Below are 18,568 nucleotides of genomic sequence, written 5' to 3' on the forward strand. Positions count from 1 at the left end.
CTATGGGCGACGGTAACCACTCACCATCAGGTGGGCTGTATGCTCGTCTGCCTACAAAGGCAATAAAAAAAAAGAAATATTGCACCGTATGTGCGATGTGTTGACGGCAAACTTACCGGCGAGCCAAAGTTATGTCCGATTTCATGCGCCAGTGTGACGTGCGACACGGCAGGAGGCACGTGCTTCCCGTAGTTCAGTAACGTCACGATACCTGTGTTCAATGACTTCATGCTGCCTCGATAGTGCTATCAAAACAAGAGGAAACAAGAAACATTAGGAATTCTAGTATCTTCTACGGTTACACGATTCGTCCACGGTCACCGTCCTCGCCGAACCTGTCGCTTGCGACGAAAGGCTCGACGAGTAAATTAACCCTCAAACACAGCCCACTGAGTTTCTCGCCGGATCTTCTCAGTGGATCGCGTTTCCGATCCGGTGGTGGATTCTGCAAAGCACTGCTCTTGCTAGGGCCAGTGTTAGCAACAATTCCAGTTTGAGCCCCGAAAGCTCACCTACACGCTAGGGTGAAGATGAAATTGCCTTACAAGGCTATCAGCATAGGTAGGGAAAAAAAAGACTCGTAGGAAATTAAAACTATTTTCGTTTACTGTCGACGTGATTCGAAATATCAGAAATATGGTAATGACAACAGAAACATGCGAGATTGACAAATTAAACTAGTTTTAATTAGGCATTTTCCTTCGAGGAGCTTAATTTAAAATTGTTTGAGCGTTTGTTACCCCGTTCTTTTCGCAGACGCCGCCTGCATTCTTCAGGTCGCCCGTCCAAGCCAGGCCGAGCGTGCCCATCTCGAAGTCGCGATACGTAAACATGTACGCCAAACAGAATGCGTCGTAATCCTCCTCTGGAAAATGAAACGTCCGTAAATCTTCAAACGTTTCACAATATGAGGCCGGCTCTATTCTTTTTAAAAGTACACTTTATTTAGTTTATTAGCGTTTTAAAAATTACCTCCGAGAGCCGGCCGACCTTTTCAATGAATGAATATTCGAACGTATTACGCACCCGAAAAAAGCTCCAAGTATTTTTCCACGCCGTAATTGTTAGGGAACCTATAAGCCGGGTCTTTTAGAGCGTCCAGAGTGTGGACCTTTATCCTTTTGATCATGAAGGTTATGTTATCAGGTTTTCCGTCCAGATTGAAATCTAAAAGAAATTGTTTAAGATTAGTTTGTTTATACACATCATACAATAATTATGGATTTATCTCAAAAAAAAAAAACATACCCGTCACTTTATATATTGCGTTGACTTTCTGCACGTGTCTGGTCATGACCTCAATGCAGGCCTCCTCAGAGCCATACCGTTGATAGAACATGTGATCGGCCTGCAGGTATACCAGACACGTGGTTTTCTTCGGGTCGACGGTGGCCCGTTTGTTAACGTGTCGCCCGTCGTCGCTGGCGTTCGCCGTCAACACGGAGTACACGACCGGCTCCTTCTTAACGATGTCCTTGCTGATCACCCCGACGCCGGGCTTCGATTTGATCACCTCGACGTGGGTCTTTGGTTTCGGTCTCGACTCTTCGGAATCGAGTCGCACCTTGGTTATTAGGTTGCTCTTATCAATTTTGGTTTTCGGTTTCCTCGTGCTTAGCTTGCTATCGAACGGGTCGACGTTGCTGGTGTAAGGAAAGTCTAAGTCTAATGGTAATTCGGGATTTTTCTTTGGCTGATCATCTTGCATTTCGTCATCAGGAAGCCAACGTTTCTTACGCCTGTGAATTTCGCTACGTAAATCCTCAGTAGTGTCATTGCTGGTTGTGTCTTTCGATGTTCGATGTTCAGTGAAATTGAAGAGTTCAGCGTTGTTCCCGAGTGTTCGTTTCACGTGAAGGAGATGCGAAGCGCAGGGCGTGCCTTCGTTGTTTTCATGAGGGTGCTGGACGTCAGACTTTCTATAAATTACACTATGCATGGATGGATGGTCTACATTGTACCGAGATAGCGGCTCCACGTAATACTCTTCTGTTGGAGTCCAAATGGTGCCGTCGAAGAGACCGTCGGACGTAATGATACCGTAGACGTGAGAAGAATCATCGCCTGTAAAACGAAATATTTTAAAAAGTTATTTACGTTCATTAAGCAATTAACTCCAATATTTTTTTAATTAGTCTTTGAAATACAAACGAGTGACTGCCTCGGGGACACTTAAATTAATGTTTCACGATATTTTATGCAAACTAATTCGAGGTGCAAAGAGCCTCGGGACTTTGAATGAATTAAAATCAGAACTTGCAGTCGCAGTCAGTAGGGAGGGATAGAAACCGCTCATAAATAACAGTAATTACTGACTACTCTCTGAACACCACCACCCCACAACCCCCACCCCACCTTACACCACGCCCATTCCCTTTTAATATCTACTGTTGTAAATCCAGAGAAATAATGATCTTCATAACATGACTTCGTAAAATAATACGCTTGAGTCAATGGAGCGTCTTTTTTAAAATTATCGTCTTTGATAAAAAATTCTAGTGTTTTTCATAAAATTTATGATGGTATTTTTTTCAGTTTTCGCGAATCATAGACATCAGTGTCCACCAAAAACAAAGAAGCGTCGAAAATAATCTTCTTCTTCTTATCAGCCCACAGACATCCACTGCTGGACATTGCCCCCCCCCAAGCCTCACCACAAAGACCGGTCCTGCGCTGCCTGCATGCAGCAGATCCCCGCGAACCTCGATAGATCGTCGGTCCATCTTGTTGGAGGCCTACCCACGCTACGTCTTCCGGTACGCGGTCGCGACTCAAGAACTTTCTGGCCCCAACGGCCATCCGTTCTATGAGCAATGTGTCCTGCCCACTGCCACTTCAACGTCGCAATCCTTTGGGCTATGTTGGTTACCATGGTTTTCCTGCGAATCTTCTCATTTCTGATTTGATCTCGCAGGGAAACTCCGAACGAGTACGAGTGAGCGACTACGTCTCAGCGCCATATGTCATCACTGGCAACACACACTGGTCAAAGACTTTCGTCTTGAGACACTGTGGTATTTGTGATGAGAAGATTTTACGTAGCTTTCCGAACGCTGCCCATCCGAGCTGGATTCGAAGGTTAACCTCTTTTTCGAAGTTGGACTTACCTAGCTGGACAGTGTGTCCCAGGTAAATATACTCGTCAACAACTTCGAGTGTAGAGCTTCTGATCTTTGCTGGAGTGGGCGCTACATGAGCATCAAAATAATATAATTACTATAATAAAGGTGAAGAAATTAAACCGTAATAATCTATATATTAATACGTGAAGCAAAAACTTTGTATCCCTTTTTACGAAAATTGCGCGGACGGAGAAGTATGAAATTTTCCACAATAATAGAGAATACAGAGAAGAAGTGCACAATGCTAATATTTTTTTAAAATAATGCATAAAAGATACATTAAATCAATAAAGAAAACATTACACACACTACATACCATGTATTTGACGCACACACGCGTGCATACTATTTATTGTCAAACTTTTGCTCTTGACGTCTGTTGTCAAATTGAGAATAGATTAAATGTTGTTTGTCTTTGTTGATATTTTTTATAGCATAGTCTTGGCGAAATTTGTGATTATAGAAGTATAAAATACAATCATAATAGTGTACAAACTTACAATTCCAATTAATTATAGTAGAATTTCGACTACTGCGAGACCTCTAGTTAATTTAATTACACTTCCAACTCATTTTACATGTGGGAAAAAAACCTTATTTCCTTTATTATCAAAATATAGTGAAATATTGCGATTAGCGTAAACCATAAAATCATTAACAAGATACACTATTTACTACTTATTTATTACTAGCGACCCGCCCTCGCTCCGCTTCGGAAACTGTAAGTTATTATTGATTTCTGCACTATTTAATGACTGTTATTATACATATAAACCTTCCTCTTCAATCACTCTATCTATTAAAAAATAAACCGCATCAAAATCCGTTGCGTAGTTTTAAAGATTTAAGCATACATAGGGGTATAGGGACAGAGAAAGCGACTTTGTTTTATACTATGTAGTGATATAATATTTACATTCGATGCCTCCGATGAACACTACTCCAACTCAAAATTTTGAAATTTTCGTTTTTCACGCAAATCGCTTCACTATTTTAAAAGTATTCATCATCATCATCATCAGCCTGTATCTCTCCACTGCTGGATGTAGGCCTCTCCCATAGTCCGCCACAATGAACGATCCTCCGCCTTCCGCATCCAATCTCTCCCAGCATATCGCCGCAAGTCATCGGTCCAACGGGCAGGGGGACGCCCAACGCTGCGTTTACCGGTACGCGGTCTCCAGTCCAGAACACGTCTGCTCCATCGGCCATCGGTTCTGCGACACGTATGTCCGGCCCATTGCCACTTCAGCTTGCTAACCTTTAGGACTATGTCGGTTACTTTGGTTCTTTGACGAATTTCATCATTTCTGACTCGATCCATCAAAGAAACTCCGAGCATACACCTTTCCATAGCACGCTGAGCGACTTTGAGCTTACGGACCAAACCTACGGTTAATGTCCACGTTTCAGCGCCATATGTCATGACCGGCAGCACACACACAAACACTTTTAAAAGTATTACAAATTCATTATTAATGGGGTTCGAAGCAAGAGTAAATCAGCTAGTTACACAAGAAAAAACCATAAAATCTTTATTATTGCAGATATAATTATCAACTTTTTTCGTTTAAGCTCTCCTCTTGTAAACCTACGAATTTGGAGTTAGAGTAGTGTTCATTGGAGGCATCGAATATGAATTTTGAGGTCGGTTAAACGTCTCAAGAAATAATAACTTCATTAAAGTTTAGAAGTAATTCCGTCAGAGTTCAGTTTGTCCCCACTCACCAGATGGGTCGTACGTAGCACTCGTACCATATAATTTCGTTTTATTAACTCAACCAAGAATTTAGAAGTTCGGCTTGCGTTTAATTGCTTGTTTCAAAGACTTTAAAACGAGTTACGTTCCAAATAAGTTTCGGGCTGCATTAACCTGGGAGGCATTGTTACATATTTCGACCTAATTTCATCTATACTAATAATATTATAAAACTGAAGAGTTTGTTTGTTTGAACGCGCTAATCTCAGGAACTACTGGTCCGATTTAAAAAAAAATTTCAGCGTCAGATAGCCCATTTATTGAGGAAGGCTATAGGCTATATAACATCACGCTAAGACCAATACGAGCGGAGTACTAATAACCGCCTCTTTTGAAGTCGGCTAAAAAGCATGATTTTGGTACCTTAAATAGCTCCTTAACATTCTATTATTCAAAAATATACTTACTTCTAAAATTTTGCGTTATACCAAAGTAACTATTCCACGTGGGCGAAGTCGCGGGCAAAAGCTAGTCTCTTATATTTCGAAAGATTAATGCTCGCCCGCGTTAATGTTACGAAATTAATGGTAATTGAGTTCCGACCGCTCAATGAACCCGGTAATTTTGCAAAACGAGACGATAATTCTGAACCTGGCAACTTAGGGAGAATCTCGACCCGGACTTATAATTAAAAAGGCCGGCGCAATGGCGGGCCGTTTAAACAAAACGATTAAATTTACGCAAAACGGACGAAAAAATAAATAAAAATAACACGATTTATCAATCAGTTTTAACAAATTTGTTGTTTAATTTTACGAGAATTATTTTAACGAAGAGTTATTCGATGAATGTCATTCCACGGAGAGAGAATTCTTTTAATTTCGAATAAGACAAGTCTGTTTTTGAAAATCTCTTCGAAGCCCTCTCCATTATATTTAAGGAATGCTCGCCTTAGAAATGCTTTAATATAAAATGAACGAATGGCCGCATTATAACTTCCATTTGATTCGCTGATTTAAAACACTTAAATGAAGCCGCGGAGGGCCACGGATTCTTCATAATAAATGCTCATCATTATCTTGGAACCTTAATCTCTATAATATAGTATGCAATGAATTACAAAAATTTTTGAACATAGTACACATTATATTCTCTTACTAGAAGTTAAGAATTTTTTTTTTTATTGCTTAGATGTGTGGACGAGCTCACAGCCCACCTGGTGTTAAGTGGTTACTGGAGCCCATAGACATCTACAACGTAAATGCGCCACACACCTTGAGATATAGTTCTAAGATCTCAGTATAGTCACAACGGCTGCCCCACCCTTCAAACCGAAACGCATTACTGCTTCACGGCAGAAATAGGCGGGGCGGTGGTACCTACCCGTGCGGACTCACAAGAGGTCCTACCACCAGTAATAAAGTAATATATAAAAGTAATGTATAAAAGCCAAATGTTATAGATTACCATATGCATGTCGGAGTATCACAACCGCAACTAATTTGACTGATTTTCGTTGTCTTCTTAACTTTCAAATGAAGGTTGGTATGAAAGAGCACTTTTTTAATCATCTGGAGAAATCGCTGAATTTTGAGGACATTTTTTTATGAGAGTATCTACGATGCATTTTGATAATTATAATCGCCACATGATATATGGCACAGATTGAGAGTTTTGCTGTCTAGTTTTGCCTACCTATTCGTTGGTAGCTTAAAACTCCTAAAAGGTTATTCCAGCTACGCGCGGACGGGTAGGTGAGGTCACGGGCTGAACCTGAGAGAATTTGGAAACGCTAGCCCTAGCGAGAGCAGTGCTTCGCAGAATCTACCATCTGATCGGAATCGCGACCCACTGAGAAGATCCTGAGAGAAACTTAGTGGGCTGTGTCTATGGGTTAGTTTGCTTGTCGAACTATTCGTCGTGATTGACGAGTTCGACGAGGACGGTGACTGGTGCTTGAATGTCCCAAAAGCAGAGTGAATCCGGGGGATCCGACAATACATGTTTAGAGCGACGGTGGCTTTGCGTTGCCAACCGAGGTCGGATAAGTGTCTGGTATAAATTGAAAGGACAACGGCAGTCGGTTTAGTGAATAAATGTTTTAATGGCGACTGGTACCAAAACAGAATATAACTATTATCCCCGCATGAAGAAAGATCATACAATATTCACGTAATTCATCATAAATACTTATTTTTAATCTTATTATACATATTGTACAATGGACAAGTACAGACAAGAATAGACTTTAAAGACATCTAAACAATCTGTACGTTCTTAGCCCGTTTATGAGTTTTCGTAGCAGGCACTAGTGGAAATAGGATGTATGGTGAAAGACGAGCGTACTTATTTATTTTAGTTAAGATAAGTCCAATGTAAACTTTCTTTTATTTTTAGTTAAATAAAGTTGTATCTATTAGGTATGTATGTAAAGGAAAAATGTGTGTTTAATTGGTGATAAAGCGTCTTGTGAGCCCGCACGTGTAGGTACCACCGCCCTGCCTATTTCCACTGTGAAGCGGTAGTGCGTTGGAAAATAATATTTAGTTGTGAAATCGAAGGTCCGAACTAATTTGATATTGTTCGGTAGCGAGAGTTTTTTGACCTCTGAATTTTGTACGATTCCCATTGCGCGCTCCCCAACAACACTTGGATTTACAAGTGACTATTATTTTATAATTTTGTTGAGTTTAAAATAACATGTTTATATCGAAATTTCCTAAACATTGCGTGTATTCGCACGCTTCGCTCATGAAGGCTTAAACAATTGGCTAGAAGCCCGCAGCTTTAATTATTATGTAGTTCACATGCTACTGTTATAGTTCAATCGAGGAACTTACACTACAATGGAGTTGTTTGTTGGTTTTCATTATTTTGTACATAACATAAAGGAACCAATAAACTTTTCTTGTGTCTAAATAAGTTGTAAAATAAATAGATGATTGTTCTACATTCAACGACCAGGCTAGGAATTTTTTCCCGTGTCATATTAAGTGCCAGACAATCTTTCATACGAAACTAAGAGTAATTACACAAGCACTCCCGAAACCGAATATCTTCTGCCGTGAAGCAGTAATGCATTTCGGTTTGAAGGGTGGGGCAGCCGTTGTAACTATACCGAGACCTTAGAACTTATAACTCATGTTGGGTGGCGGCATTTACGTTGTAGATGTCTATGGGCTCCAGTAACCACTTAACACCAGGTGGGCTGTGAGCTCGTCCACCCATCTAAGCAAAAAAAAACTATAAAGGACTCCAATCGAAAAGAAATGCCGTTTCATTACAATGACTTTTTTTTATTATAGAGATATAAGTTCTAAGATCTCAGTATAGTTACAACGGCTGCCCCACCCTTCAAACCGAAACGCATTACTGCTTCACGGCAGAAATAGGCAGGGTGGTGGTACCTACCCGCGCGGACTCACCAGAGGTCCTGCCACCAGTAAAAACCAGACTTAGACCACCAGACTTAGAAGATCATGTTTTAAAATTACGCATCTTGGTCCTAGTTGGTGCACACGTGCCTTTAACTAGGTATCTTTAAATCTAATTCTTATTTCTCTAGAACATTCGACTGATTTATCGTAACTACAAGTATTGAAGCAGGTAATTTTTCAATGAATTCGAAGCGACATTAGTAACACGGCAGTCGTCGGTACAGTTCACGTAAGGAAGGTTGCGTGAATTGGCACAAACGAGCGGCTTCGCACGTGAGTCGAGTTGAATACGAGTATTCCTTCCTGTATAGGGCTGTCTGCTCTTATTACGGGGTCACGATCGCATGTTATATTTTTTTTTTTCTGTGGCGGTTTAAAAGCGGTGCCTATGTTTTATAATAACGCATTCACGAACTGCAGTTATTAGTAATTCCCACGTCTCCTGATTGAACCTGTGCTCCCCCACAACGATCCTAAAGCTGGAAAAGTCTTCGGACCAAAACGAATAACTCCATCCAAAAAAAAAAAATCAAACATTCACGAACAACGTAACCGATTTTTTAATTATTGTCGCGAACCCTCACTTTATTTAAAGTGTACGTATCACCGGACCTCCATTTCTATTGTGAAGCAGTAATGTAATTCATACTTCGATCTCTTAACACACAAAGTCTGACTTGGCGAGGAAGGCAACACAACGCAGATATGCAACGTGACTTGGCGGACTCGGCAGGTCAGCAAGGCAAGGTGGATGGCCTAGGGCGATGGTGGAGGGCATATAGTCACCGTCGGCCAGACACAACATCCAACCCCTTCTTCAGTCGTAGCGGTTTCCCGTTCCACTGATCCAAGAAGGGATAGGACGAGGGTGTGCGCCTGCGTGAGCGCAAACGTTTGCGCACCTAAATATATCCTGCGTATCTGACCGCTTCCGTTAATGGACTCCGAATAAGCAAAAGTCCTGTGGCGATGGGTAGAAGTAGAGAGGTCTAGCCTGATGTAAGCTAGGCTTTGTCCGATACCTGCACACAGGCGGTCTCGGGGGTGTGAGTACACACCGTGGTCGTTCTTGCGCTGCGAGTTTGGGGCGACGGCGTGGGTTCGGCAGCACCCGAGATGACAAAGCAGCCCTGTTTAGGGAGGCACTGCTTTCCCCGCTCAGCCGGGGAGGGGGCTAGAAAAGGTGCCCTAAAAAATTGCTCGTCCCATTTGATAAGTGGTAGTAACCGCGGCTGCCACTGCATCAGTCAAATCGTGGTCGACGTTGCAAAAGAAATATTATAAAAACATCTATCATGACATTTGGCGCGTGGAACGTGAGAACGCTTCTTGATCGAGATGGCAACGCCTGCCCTGAACGCAAGACCGCCATAGTAGCTCGGGAACTACAATCGCTACAACGTAGATGTGGCTGCTCTCAGCGAAACACATCTTGCCGATGAAGGAGAGCTGGTGGAAGTAGGTGCTGGTTATACTTTCTTCTGGAAAGGTACCGCTGCCTCTGAAACGCGACATTCAGGTGTAGGATTTGCCATCAAGAATCACTTAGTAAAGCGATTAGAGGAGTACCCTGTACATATCTCGGACCGCGTTACCACACTGCGAGTTCACCTGGATAAAGACAATTACCTTAATGTCATCAGTGTATATGCTCCAACGCTTGACAAGTCTGATGACATTAAGGACAAATTCTATGGGGAAGTGACTCTTTGCCTTGACAGTATAAACGCCAGAGAGCAGGTACTATTGCTGGGCGACTTTAATGCCAGGGTTGGTCGGGACTATGAGGCTTGGCCTGGAGTTCTGGGTAGACACGGAGTCGGCAACATGAACAGCAATGGTCAGTTGCTGCTCAGTCTTTGTGCTCAATACGGTCTAGCAATTACGAACACTATGTTTAGACTTGCCGCTAAGTACAAGACAACATGGATGCACCCAAGATCCAAGCACTGGCATTTGATCGACTATGCTATCGTAAGGCAAAGAGATTTCAGCCAAGTGCAGATCACCCGTGTTATGCGTGGTGCGCACTGCTGGTCTGACCATCGACTTATTGTCACTAAGCTACGACTCCGCCTCCGCCGCCCGCGTAGATCTCCTATGAAAAAGCTTGCGTCTTTGGACATAGAGAAACTAAGAGATCCTGAGGTGAGGAAGAACTATGCTGAAGTTTTGTCTAAGAAGCTGTTGCCAGTTAATGAGACAGGTGATGTTGATGCTGACTGGGGAGCTTTATCATCTCATATCATGGATACCGCTTCAATTGCACTGGGTAGGAAATGCCGTCGTAATGAAGACTGGTTTGATGGAAATGATGAAGTTTTGCGGCCGGCACTCGACAAACACCGTGATCTCTTGCGACAGCACAGAAGGCGTAAAGGAAGCGTTGCGGCGGTCAAAGCTAGTGACCTTGAACTGCGCAAGCTGTCTCGACAAATAAAAGACAAGTGGTGGCAGGACAAAGCTATTCATATGCAATGGCTCACTGACACAAACCAGCTCGGTGAGTTCTATAGCGAGGTGCGCAAGCTGATGGGTACATCCAACCATGCAAAGGTTCCTTTAAGGGCTCTAGATAGTAGGCACCTCTTAACAAGCAAGGAGGATGTACTAAGGCGCTGGGCAGAGCACTTCAATGCCCTGCTGAATGTGGATCGATCAGCAGATCTGCAAAGCATCGCTTTAATGCCTCAACTCCCTCTTGCCCTTGAGCTGGACGAGCCCCTATTGCGTGACGAGGTTGTTACTGCCATCAGACAGCAAAAAAATAAAAGGGCGGCTGGCGCTGACCTTATACCAGGAGAGCTGATCAAGTACGGTGGAGAGGATTTACACACGTTGGTTTGGGAACTGTTTGTTCGTATGTGGGAGGAAGAGCGCGTTCCGGATAGCTTTAAAGTATCGCGCATAACTGCTCTCTATAAGAACAGGGGCGACCGATCTGACTGCGACTCCTACCGCGGTATTTCGCTCCTATCGGCCCCCGGAAAGGTCTTTGCTAGGGTACTCTTAAACCGCCTAAAGGACTTATCTGAAAAGATCCTGCCCGAAACTCAGTTTGGCTTTCGACCGGATCGAGGCACATGCGAAGCGATCTTCTCTGTGCGTCAACTACAAGAAAAGAGCAGAGAACAGGGTCGTCAGCTGTACCTCTGTTTTGTTGACCTGGAGAAGGCTTTTGACAGCGTGCCTCGCGAAGCCTTATGGTTGGTGTTACGGAAGCTCGGATGCACAGAAAAGTTTGTGGCGCTTCTTAGACTCCTGCATGACGACATGCAATGCTGCGTCACTGTAGATGGTGAACAGACGGGCTTCTTCCCCGTTACCTGTGGGGTGAAGCAAGGATGCGTCTTAGCGCCTACTCTGTTCGCCTTGTACTTTGCGGTCGTAGTTAGAGAGGTTCTACAAACTGTTTCCCAAGGAGTCCGCATCCGCTTCCGTACGGACGGCAGTCTTTTCAATTTGGCTAGACTTAAGGCTCGCACCAAAGTGTCGTATGCATTGATCACTGAGATCATTTATGCTGATGACTTGTGCTTCTTAGCAGAATCCTCAGACGGCCTGCAACAGCTGATGTCCGTTTTTCACCAAGCCTGCCGTAAATTCGGCCTGAAGATTAGTGTCAATAAGACGGAGGTGATGTCCCTGGACAGTCACGGTCACGAGACACTAACCATAAAGCTTGGTGAGGATGTATTGAAGCAGGTGGATAAATTTTGCTATCTGGGGAACACTTTAACATCCAAGTGTGACCTTGATGATGAGATCAATAGCAGGGTCGGTGCCGCTGCTGCAGCATTTGGAAAGCTATATTCCAAGGTCTTCTGCTCACACGAACTTAAGTTGGCCACTAAAATCTCAGTTTACATGGCAATTGTGCTGCCAAGCCTCCTATACTCCTCCGAGTCGTGGTGTGTGTACCGCCGCCACATTCGCACTCTGGATCGCTTCCACCTTAAATGCCTTCGTGCCATCATGAAAATCAGATGGTCTGATAGAGTGCCAAATACCGAAGTCTTGCGACGTGCCAATGTTGGTGGCATTGAGACCTATTTAATGCGTCGGCAGCTTCGATGGTGCGGTCATGTATCACGCATGACGGAGGAAAGAGTGGCGAAGCGCATCTTCTTCTCTGAATTGCAGGATGGCAAGCGAAAGCATGGCGGACAACTCCTGCGGTACAAGGATGTCGTGAAACGACACATGAAGAGATGTGATATAGAGCCCTCTCAATGGGAGCGCTTGGCAGCACAGCGGCTAGAATGGCGCAGGATGGTGAACAGCAAAGTACGCGAGTTCGAGGATCAGCGTAAAGCTGACCTTGATTACAAACGCGACCAGTTGAAGGCCCGCCTACCTGCTGCCATAACCTATAATTATGAGAACGGCGTGCTTATGTGCCCTCAATGCGCAAGGAGTTTTGCCGCAAAGATAGGCTATATAAGCCATCTTCGAGCACACGAGCGCCAAATCGACGGATAGGAGTCAAAGTGGTCGCCATGGCCGAAATCGGTCGGATGAATCATCATCACTTCGATCTCATATTTATTTATTTATTTCTGTGATGGGTGGACGAGCTCGCAGCCCACCTGGTGTTAAGTGGTTACTGGAGCCCATAGACATCTACGACGTAAACGCGCCACCCACCTTGAGATATAAGTTCTAAGGTCTCAAGTATAGTTACAACGGCTGCCCCACCCTTCAAACCGAAACGCATTACTGCTTCACGGCAGAAATAGGCAAGGTGGTGGTACCTACCCGCGCGGACTCACAAGAGGTCCTACCGTCAGTAAAATTATAAAATATAATTATATTATCATAAAATTATTTTTTTCGTTTTACCGTATATATGACTATATATTTAAAGAACAACACCGATAATCTAGTGTCCGATAGAGAGAACCCTACCACCTACATAAAATACTATACTAAAGATTTGTTTGTTTAAAGTTTAAAGTTGTTTAAAGTTTGCTACTTACTAAAATAAACTTTTAAATTTCAGATATTATACAAAAGCGTTATTGTTTCAAAACAATGACGTAAAGAAATCCTCAAATAAAATCATCAAATACATAAAACCAAAAACGGAAACGCACTAGCCCTGATTTCGCTTTTAGCTAGATTCCAAAGAAGCAGAATTGCATCACCGAATTCATCAGATGCTGTGAGTACATTATGTGATATTTGTTTGGTCGTTATCGTCCGATCTTAGTCTTTAGCACGGTAATTATTCCGTTTCCGTCTTTGTAAAATAATTCGTGAAACATAATTACGGCGTACATAATAGAGATTGACCGATAACAAATAAACGAAGGCTATTTAATTCATTTGATTTTGACCACATTAAAACTTACGTAACTGCTCTACAGACAGCGCTTTATTTTGGTTTTATTGACTGAAAATAATTCTCCATTGATAACCGATTTAACGAAACACGGTTATGCCGATACAGAAAAAATGTTTTACTCATTGTAAAAAGTCATCGTTCACATTTCGAGTTGCTATTGTAATTTGTAACCCGTCCTGACCATATTACATTTTACTAGTGGTAGGACCTCTTATGAGTCCGCGCGGGTAGGTACCACCACCCTGCTTATTTCTGCCGTGAAACAGTAATGCGTTTCGGTTTGAAGGGTGGGGCGGTCGTGTAACTATACTTGAGACCTTAGAACTTATATCTCAAGGTGGATGGCGCATTTACGTCATAGATGTCTATGGGCTCCAGTAACCACTTAACACTAGGTGGACTGTAAGCTCGTCCACCCTTCTAAGCAATAGAAGAAAAAAGAATTACTTGTTTAACTCTACATTATTAACGATTCGGTTTTGACATTTTACGTTACCGGCGACGAAAACTTGTTATTGTATTACTTTATAGTTGACTTTAGACTTATGCCTCAGTTTGTGGTGTGATTTGTTTTTTTTTTGCCCCGAGTTTCTTCGGAAAGAAATGGTGTAACTTCATTACGAACAGGTAATGCGAACTAAACGTTTGTCTAACTAACATAACCAAAAAAAAAATGGTTTAGAATTTCTCTGAAACTAAATGTCTGCCAAACACAGCTAAAAAAATTAGTTTCATTTTGAACTAAGCTGCTTCTCACTAAAAACGAAGTTAATAAATTCTTTTGTTCTTTAATGGATGACATGATTTACTTCTAACTAAAATACTATACCTTTTTTTTTTCACGCTGAGGAATCCATTTACGGATACCCGGTCGACGGGGATTTTTCATTTTTTTCAGACCGGGTTATGTAGGACTCCGGCACCTCCAGAAAAGAAGAGGGAGAAGAGGAAGACCGGGGTCCTCCTCTTCTTCCAATTCCTGCCGGGAGACTATACCTAACGAAACCTATAAATAGCGAATGTAACTTTTGTCCCTGCTGTTACGCACAACAAATTCTAAAACAGCTGAACGAACCAAGCCGTGAAATTTAAATTTTTTATGGTTTTCAAAATTGTAATGAATAAAATTTTGGGTTAACTTGCGTACACTTAGAATATGAGGCATCTGAAGTTCCCCCGTTTTAATAATTTACCTTCGAGTTTTCCCGAATAGACCAGCGCCGTGTTGTAATCCACCTCGCCTGAGGAGCTATGAAACTGGACACCGTCGGCGAATACTGATGACGGATCTGGCCTCAGCACCAATTTAAACTCTCTGAAATAAAAAAATAGTAAAAATAAGTAATTGTGGCAACACATCGCAATCAGGGCGCGCTTGAGATAAATAAAAATTACTTCACATCTGTCATGCAAGTATTCTCGGATATATAGAATTACTAGAAAAATTAACCAGCAAAAAATGATAAAAAAAATTTTTGGATTACATTTCAGTCTTATTTCATTCAATACCTGTGAAATTAGCGATAACTAACGACAAAGAAATTAGACAAAGTATACAAAAAAATGCTTTTAAGAAACTTTACATTACTTTTAATTTGCCACTCAAACTTTATCAGTTTCATTTTTATTAGCAAAGGAGCACTCGAAATAATTTAAAAAATAATCAATAATTTATAAGTAGAAATAACTTTATTCAAACTACTTTTCCGGTTTGACGAAGGTTTCGGATACTTTTCGTAGACACGGACGACTAAACGCGAGCAAATGGTAAAATAATCTTGTTCACTTCTGCGTCACGGGAAAACCTTAGAGAATATCGTTATTATTATACAAGAATCAAATTCTAAATTTAGTAGGTACTCGAACTCAGATATTTAGTGAAAAAAAATTACATCAATGATAAATGCATTTTAGTAAAAATATTTACTTTAAACTTTGTGGCTGTGTGGTGTAACCATCCAGGTTGATGGATGACAACATGGTTGTGGAGGTTTGAGAGAAGTGAGAACATTATCTCTGAACATAGAGCCTTATGCTTACCATTGCTCACAGTTGCTAATATCTTACCAATATATACAAACGTATTTAATCATACACCCACTATACGATTTAATAAAAATTAGATTCTTAATAAATGCTCTGAATTTCGGTCATACATATAACAATCAGAAGTTGACGGGGAAATTAATGACATCAACCATTTAGTTAAACCTCGAACGAAACACGAATAAACTCAGACGAAAAACCCGACTTCCCCAAAATATAAAAGGCACGAATTCCCTATACATCATGATTACACACAGATTTATTGGCCATTAGGAGACTGTTCCACATTTTAATACCTACAGCTTCAAGTTACTACATCCTACTACATCATAATTATACTTAACGTGTTTTAGGGTTATAATGTGAACTCGTTTTGAGAAATAGCCCAACTTTGATGCCATATTCGTGACCCGTTCATTTCATTCAATCTATTTTAATTTTAGTGCGCATGATTGAATTGCAGTACTGTCAAGTCTAATAGGTTTTTTTTGACGTTTCTAATCATAGATTATACACTTAATATATGTTTCTAATAACTCTAAATGTATGTAAAATTGTTATAACAATTTACTTGCTTCATAATTATTTAAGAGTTTTAATTTAAAATTTAACAACGGATTGTTCAAACTTTTCAGTTACTAGCATATCCCAAAGGCGAAGACCACTGAGTTTCTCACCACCTGATCTTCTTAGTGGCTCGCGATTCCGATCCGGTGGTATTTCGGCGAAGCACTGGTTTTGCTGGGCAGATAATAAATAGCGGAGTGTCTCACCGTGAGCTACTGTTTCAGTTCAGTGAAACCAGAATATCCCCTCGAGCCTACTAGTAAATAGGTAGGTCGGAAAGCCTAGCTAAGATTTATGCTCAACAACAGCCACGCTGCGCTATGCTATGCTTTAGTTACCCACTGTGGTTCACTTAGTGAGAGCAACCAAAACGTGTTGTACTGCAGTTTGTACAGCAACGCTTTGTTGAAAACATAGCAGAGTTCACACGAGGAGAATGCTATGGATAGGGTACTGAGCGGGACACTACGGTGAAGAGCGGTTTGGCTATACACAGAGATTAATAATGACCCTGCTAATAGTGAGTAAATTGTAAGGGCATTTAGTTTAAATTACGAGAGCACATTGTTAATTTGGTGCATGAGACTTATGAACTAGCTGACCCGGCAGACTTCGTAGTGCCTCAATCGAGAAATAAAAGGCCTAAGCTTTTGTATAAAATTAACTTAAAACAAACAAAAGGAATCCGTCCGACGGGGGACACACCAAAGGAAAAACAAAATTGTTATTTTTATTTAATTCCGAGCATTTTCATGTTTTTATACCTTTTAAACCTTCTCTGGACTTCCACAAATAATTCAAGACCAAAATTAGCCAAATCGGTCCAGCCGTTTTCGAGTTTTAGCGAGACTAACGAACAGCAATTCATTTTTATATATAGAGATTTAACCAAATACATTATAGGTACACTACAGACGTGCTTGAAATAAATAAATAAAACAAAACGTTCAGATAACCGATGTAATACAATACAAATATAGACGAAAGTTTGTTCGTGACACGGACCGGCTGTAACTCAATAACGTTTTCGAGATATGCTCAGATTGTATTCGAGTGGTACTAACGAGATTATTTCTAATGACGTCAGACAGTCTGATGTCGCTCCTGTTTGTCTGATCCAACTTCGTTATACTAACTCGCTTATTGTGTTCGGGACGAAGGAACGATCTTCTCATTTGTCGTGACACTATCTATTTTGATATACGATTTTTGAGTCTCAATAAACAAGTTCATTTCTAAATTTCTATCATTATTTTTGCGTAGATCTATTAGCTCACATCCCGCTTAGTGTTAAGCGGCTACCGAAGGCATAGTCATCAAAGAGTCTCAATTGCTATACCAGGCTGACAGGATACACCCAATTGCTGTCATGAAGTAATAAGGGCCCAAGTGATCCATGCTTCTTTTAATTGCAAAGTAATCACGCGTTTCATTGTAAATGGCGGTACAGACGTGCAACTGATGATTCGACCTCAAGTATCAAAGTGGGAGACGGCGTTCACATATCTATAGGACTCGGTTTTAACTTAACGCCATCTGGACATTAAGCATTTCTATTAAGAGTAATAGAATAAATAACCTGCCGTGGGTATCAAACTATTGAACCGATTTTAATATAACCTATAGTGTTTAAAGTTCTCACTTAACATTGTCTTATCACGCTAAAAGAAAAGTTGGTATAAGCTTATCATATCATCTTTACATTAACTGTTCGGATCCCTCGCGGTTCCTAGATCCACACCTAGTTTTATTCATACATATCTTACAAAGAAACTCATAATTGACGTGACTCTCTGTCTAGTTACCGCTACCAATTCTAAGCTACTGATTTTAAAGCAATTTTGAACATTAAAAATGTAAATTTTAAAGGGACGCTGAAAAACATTTGAAAAATAATTGAATTTTCAGAAAGATTCCAGAGATTATTATGATATTATCTTCTCTATGAATTTCTGACTCTCGATAATTGGCTACTTTTAAATTCAAAGTTAAGAGGTACGAACTCTTATAATTATTGAACAATTATCTTCATTATTTCGTTTACTATGTTTTTGATCCCTACCTATTCATTGGTAGCCTAAGGGGCAATTCCAGCTATGCCCAGCCGGATAGGTGAGCTCACGGGCTCAACCTGAGATAATTTGCTAACACTAGCCCTAACAAGAGCAGTGCTTCGCAGAATCTACTATCGGATCAGAATCGCGACCCACTGAAAAGATCCGGCGAGAAAGTCAGTAGACTGTGTCTATGGACTTACTGTGTACTACGTATTACACATTATGAAGAGTGAAGAAGTTTTTTTTAAACGTAGACAAAAATCTATATTGAAGATGTCCCGAAACTCAGCGTC

The 18,568-nt window shown here is 41.3% G+C and overlaps 1 protein-coding gene across 1 annotated transcript in view; it reads right to left on the bottom strand.

The window, feature by feature from the left end:
* LOC114242067 (uncharacterized) overlaps positions 1-18,568 on the bottom strand; it is a 173,508-nt gene that overhangs the window by 11,967 nt on the left and 142,973 nt on the right. Inside the window, exons 3-7 of the mRNA XM_028173073.2 lie at positions 14,799-14,920; positions 1,249-2,064; positions 1,027-1,167; positions 741-865; positions 117-245 (exon numbers count right to left, since the gene is read on the bottom strand). Of these exons, the coding sequence (XP_028028874.2) occupies positions 117-245; positions 741-865; positions 1,027-1,167; positions 1,249-2,064; positions 14,799-14,920 (1,333 nt within the window). The remainder of the gene's footprint in view (positions 1-116; positions 246-740; positions 866-1,026; positions 1,168-1,248; positions 2,065-14,798; positions 14,921-18,568) is intronic.

Source organism: Bombyx mandarina, chromosome 09 (genome assembly GCF_030267445.1).
Source record: "Bombyx mandarina strain Sakado chromosome 09, ASM3026744v2".
Lineage (NCBI taxonomy): Eukaryota > Metazoa > Arthropoda > Insecta > Lepidoptera > Bombycidae > Bombyx > Bombyx mandarina.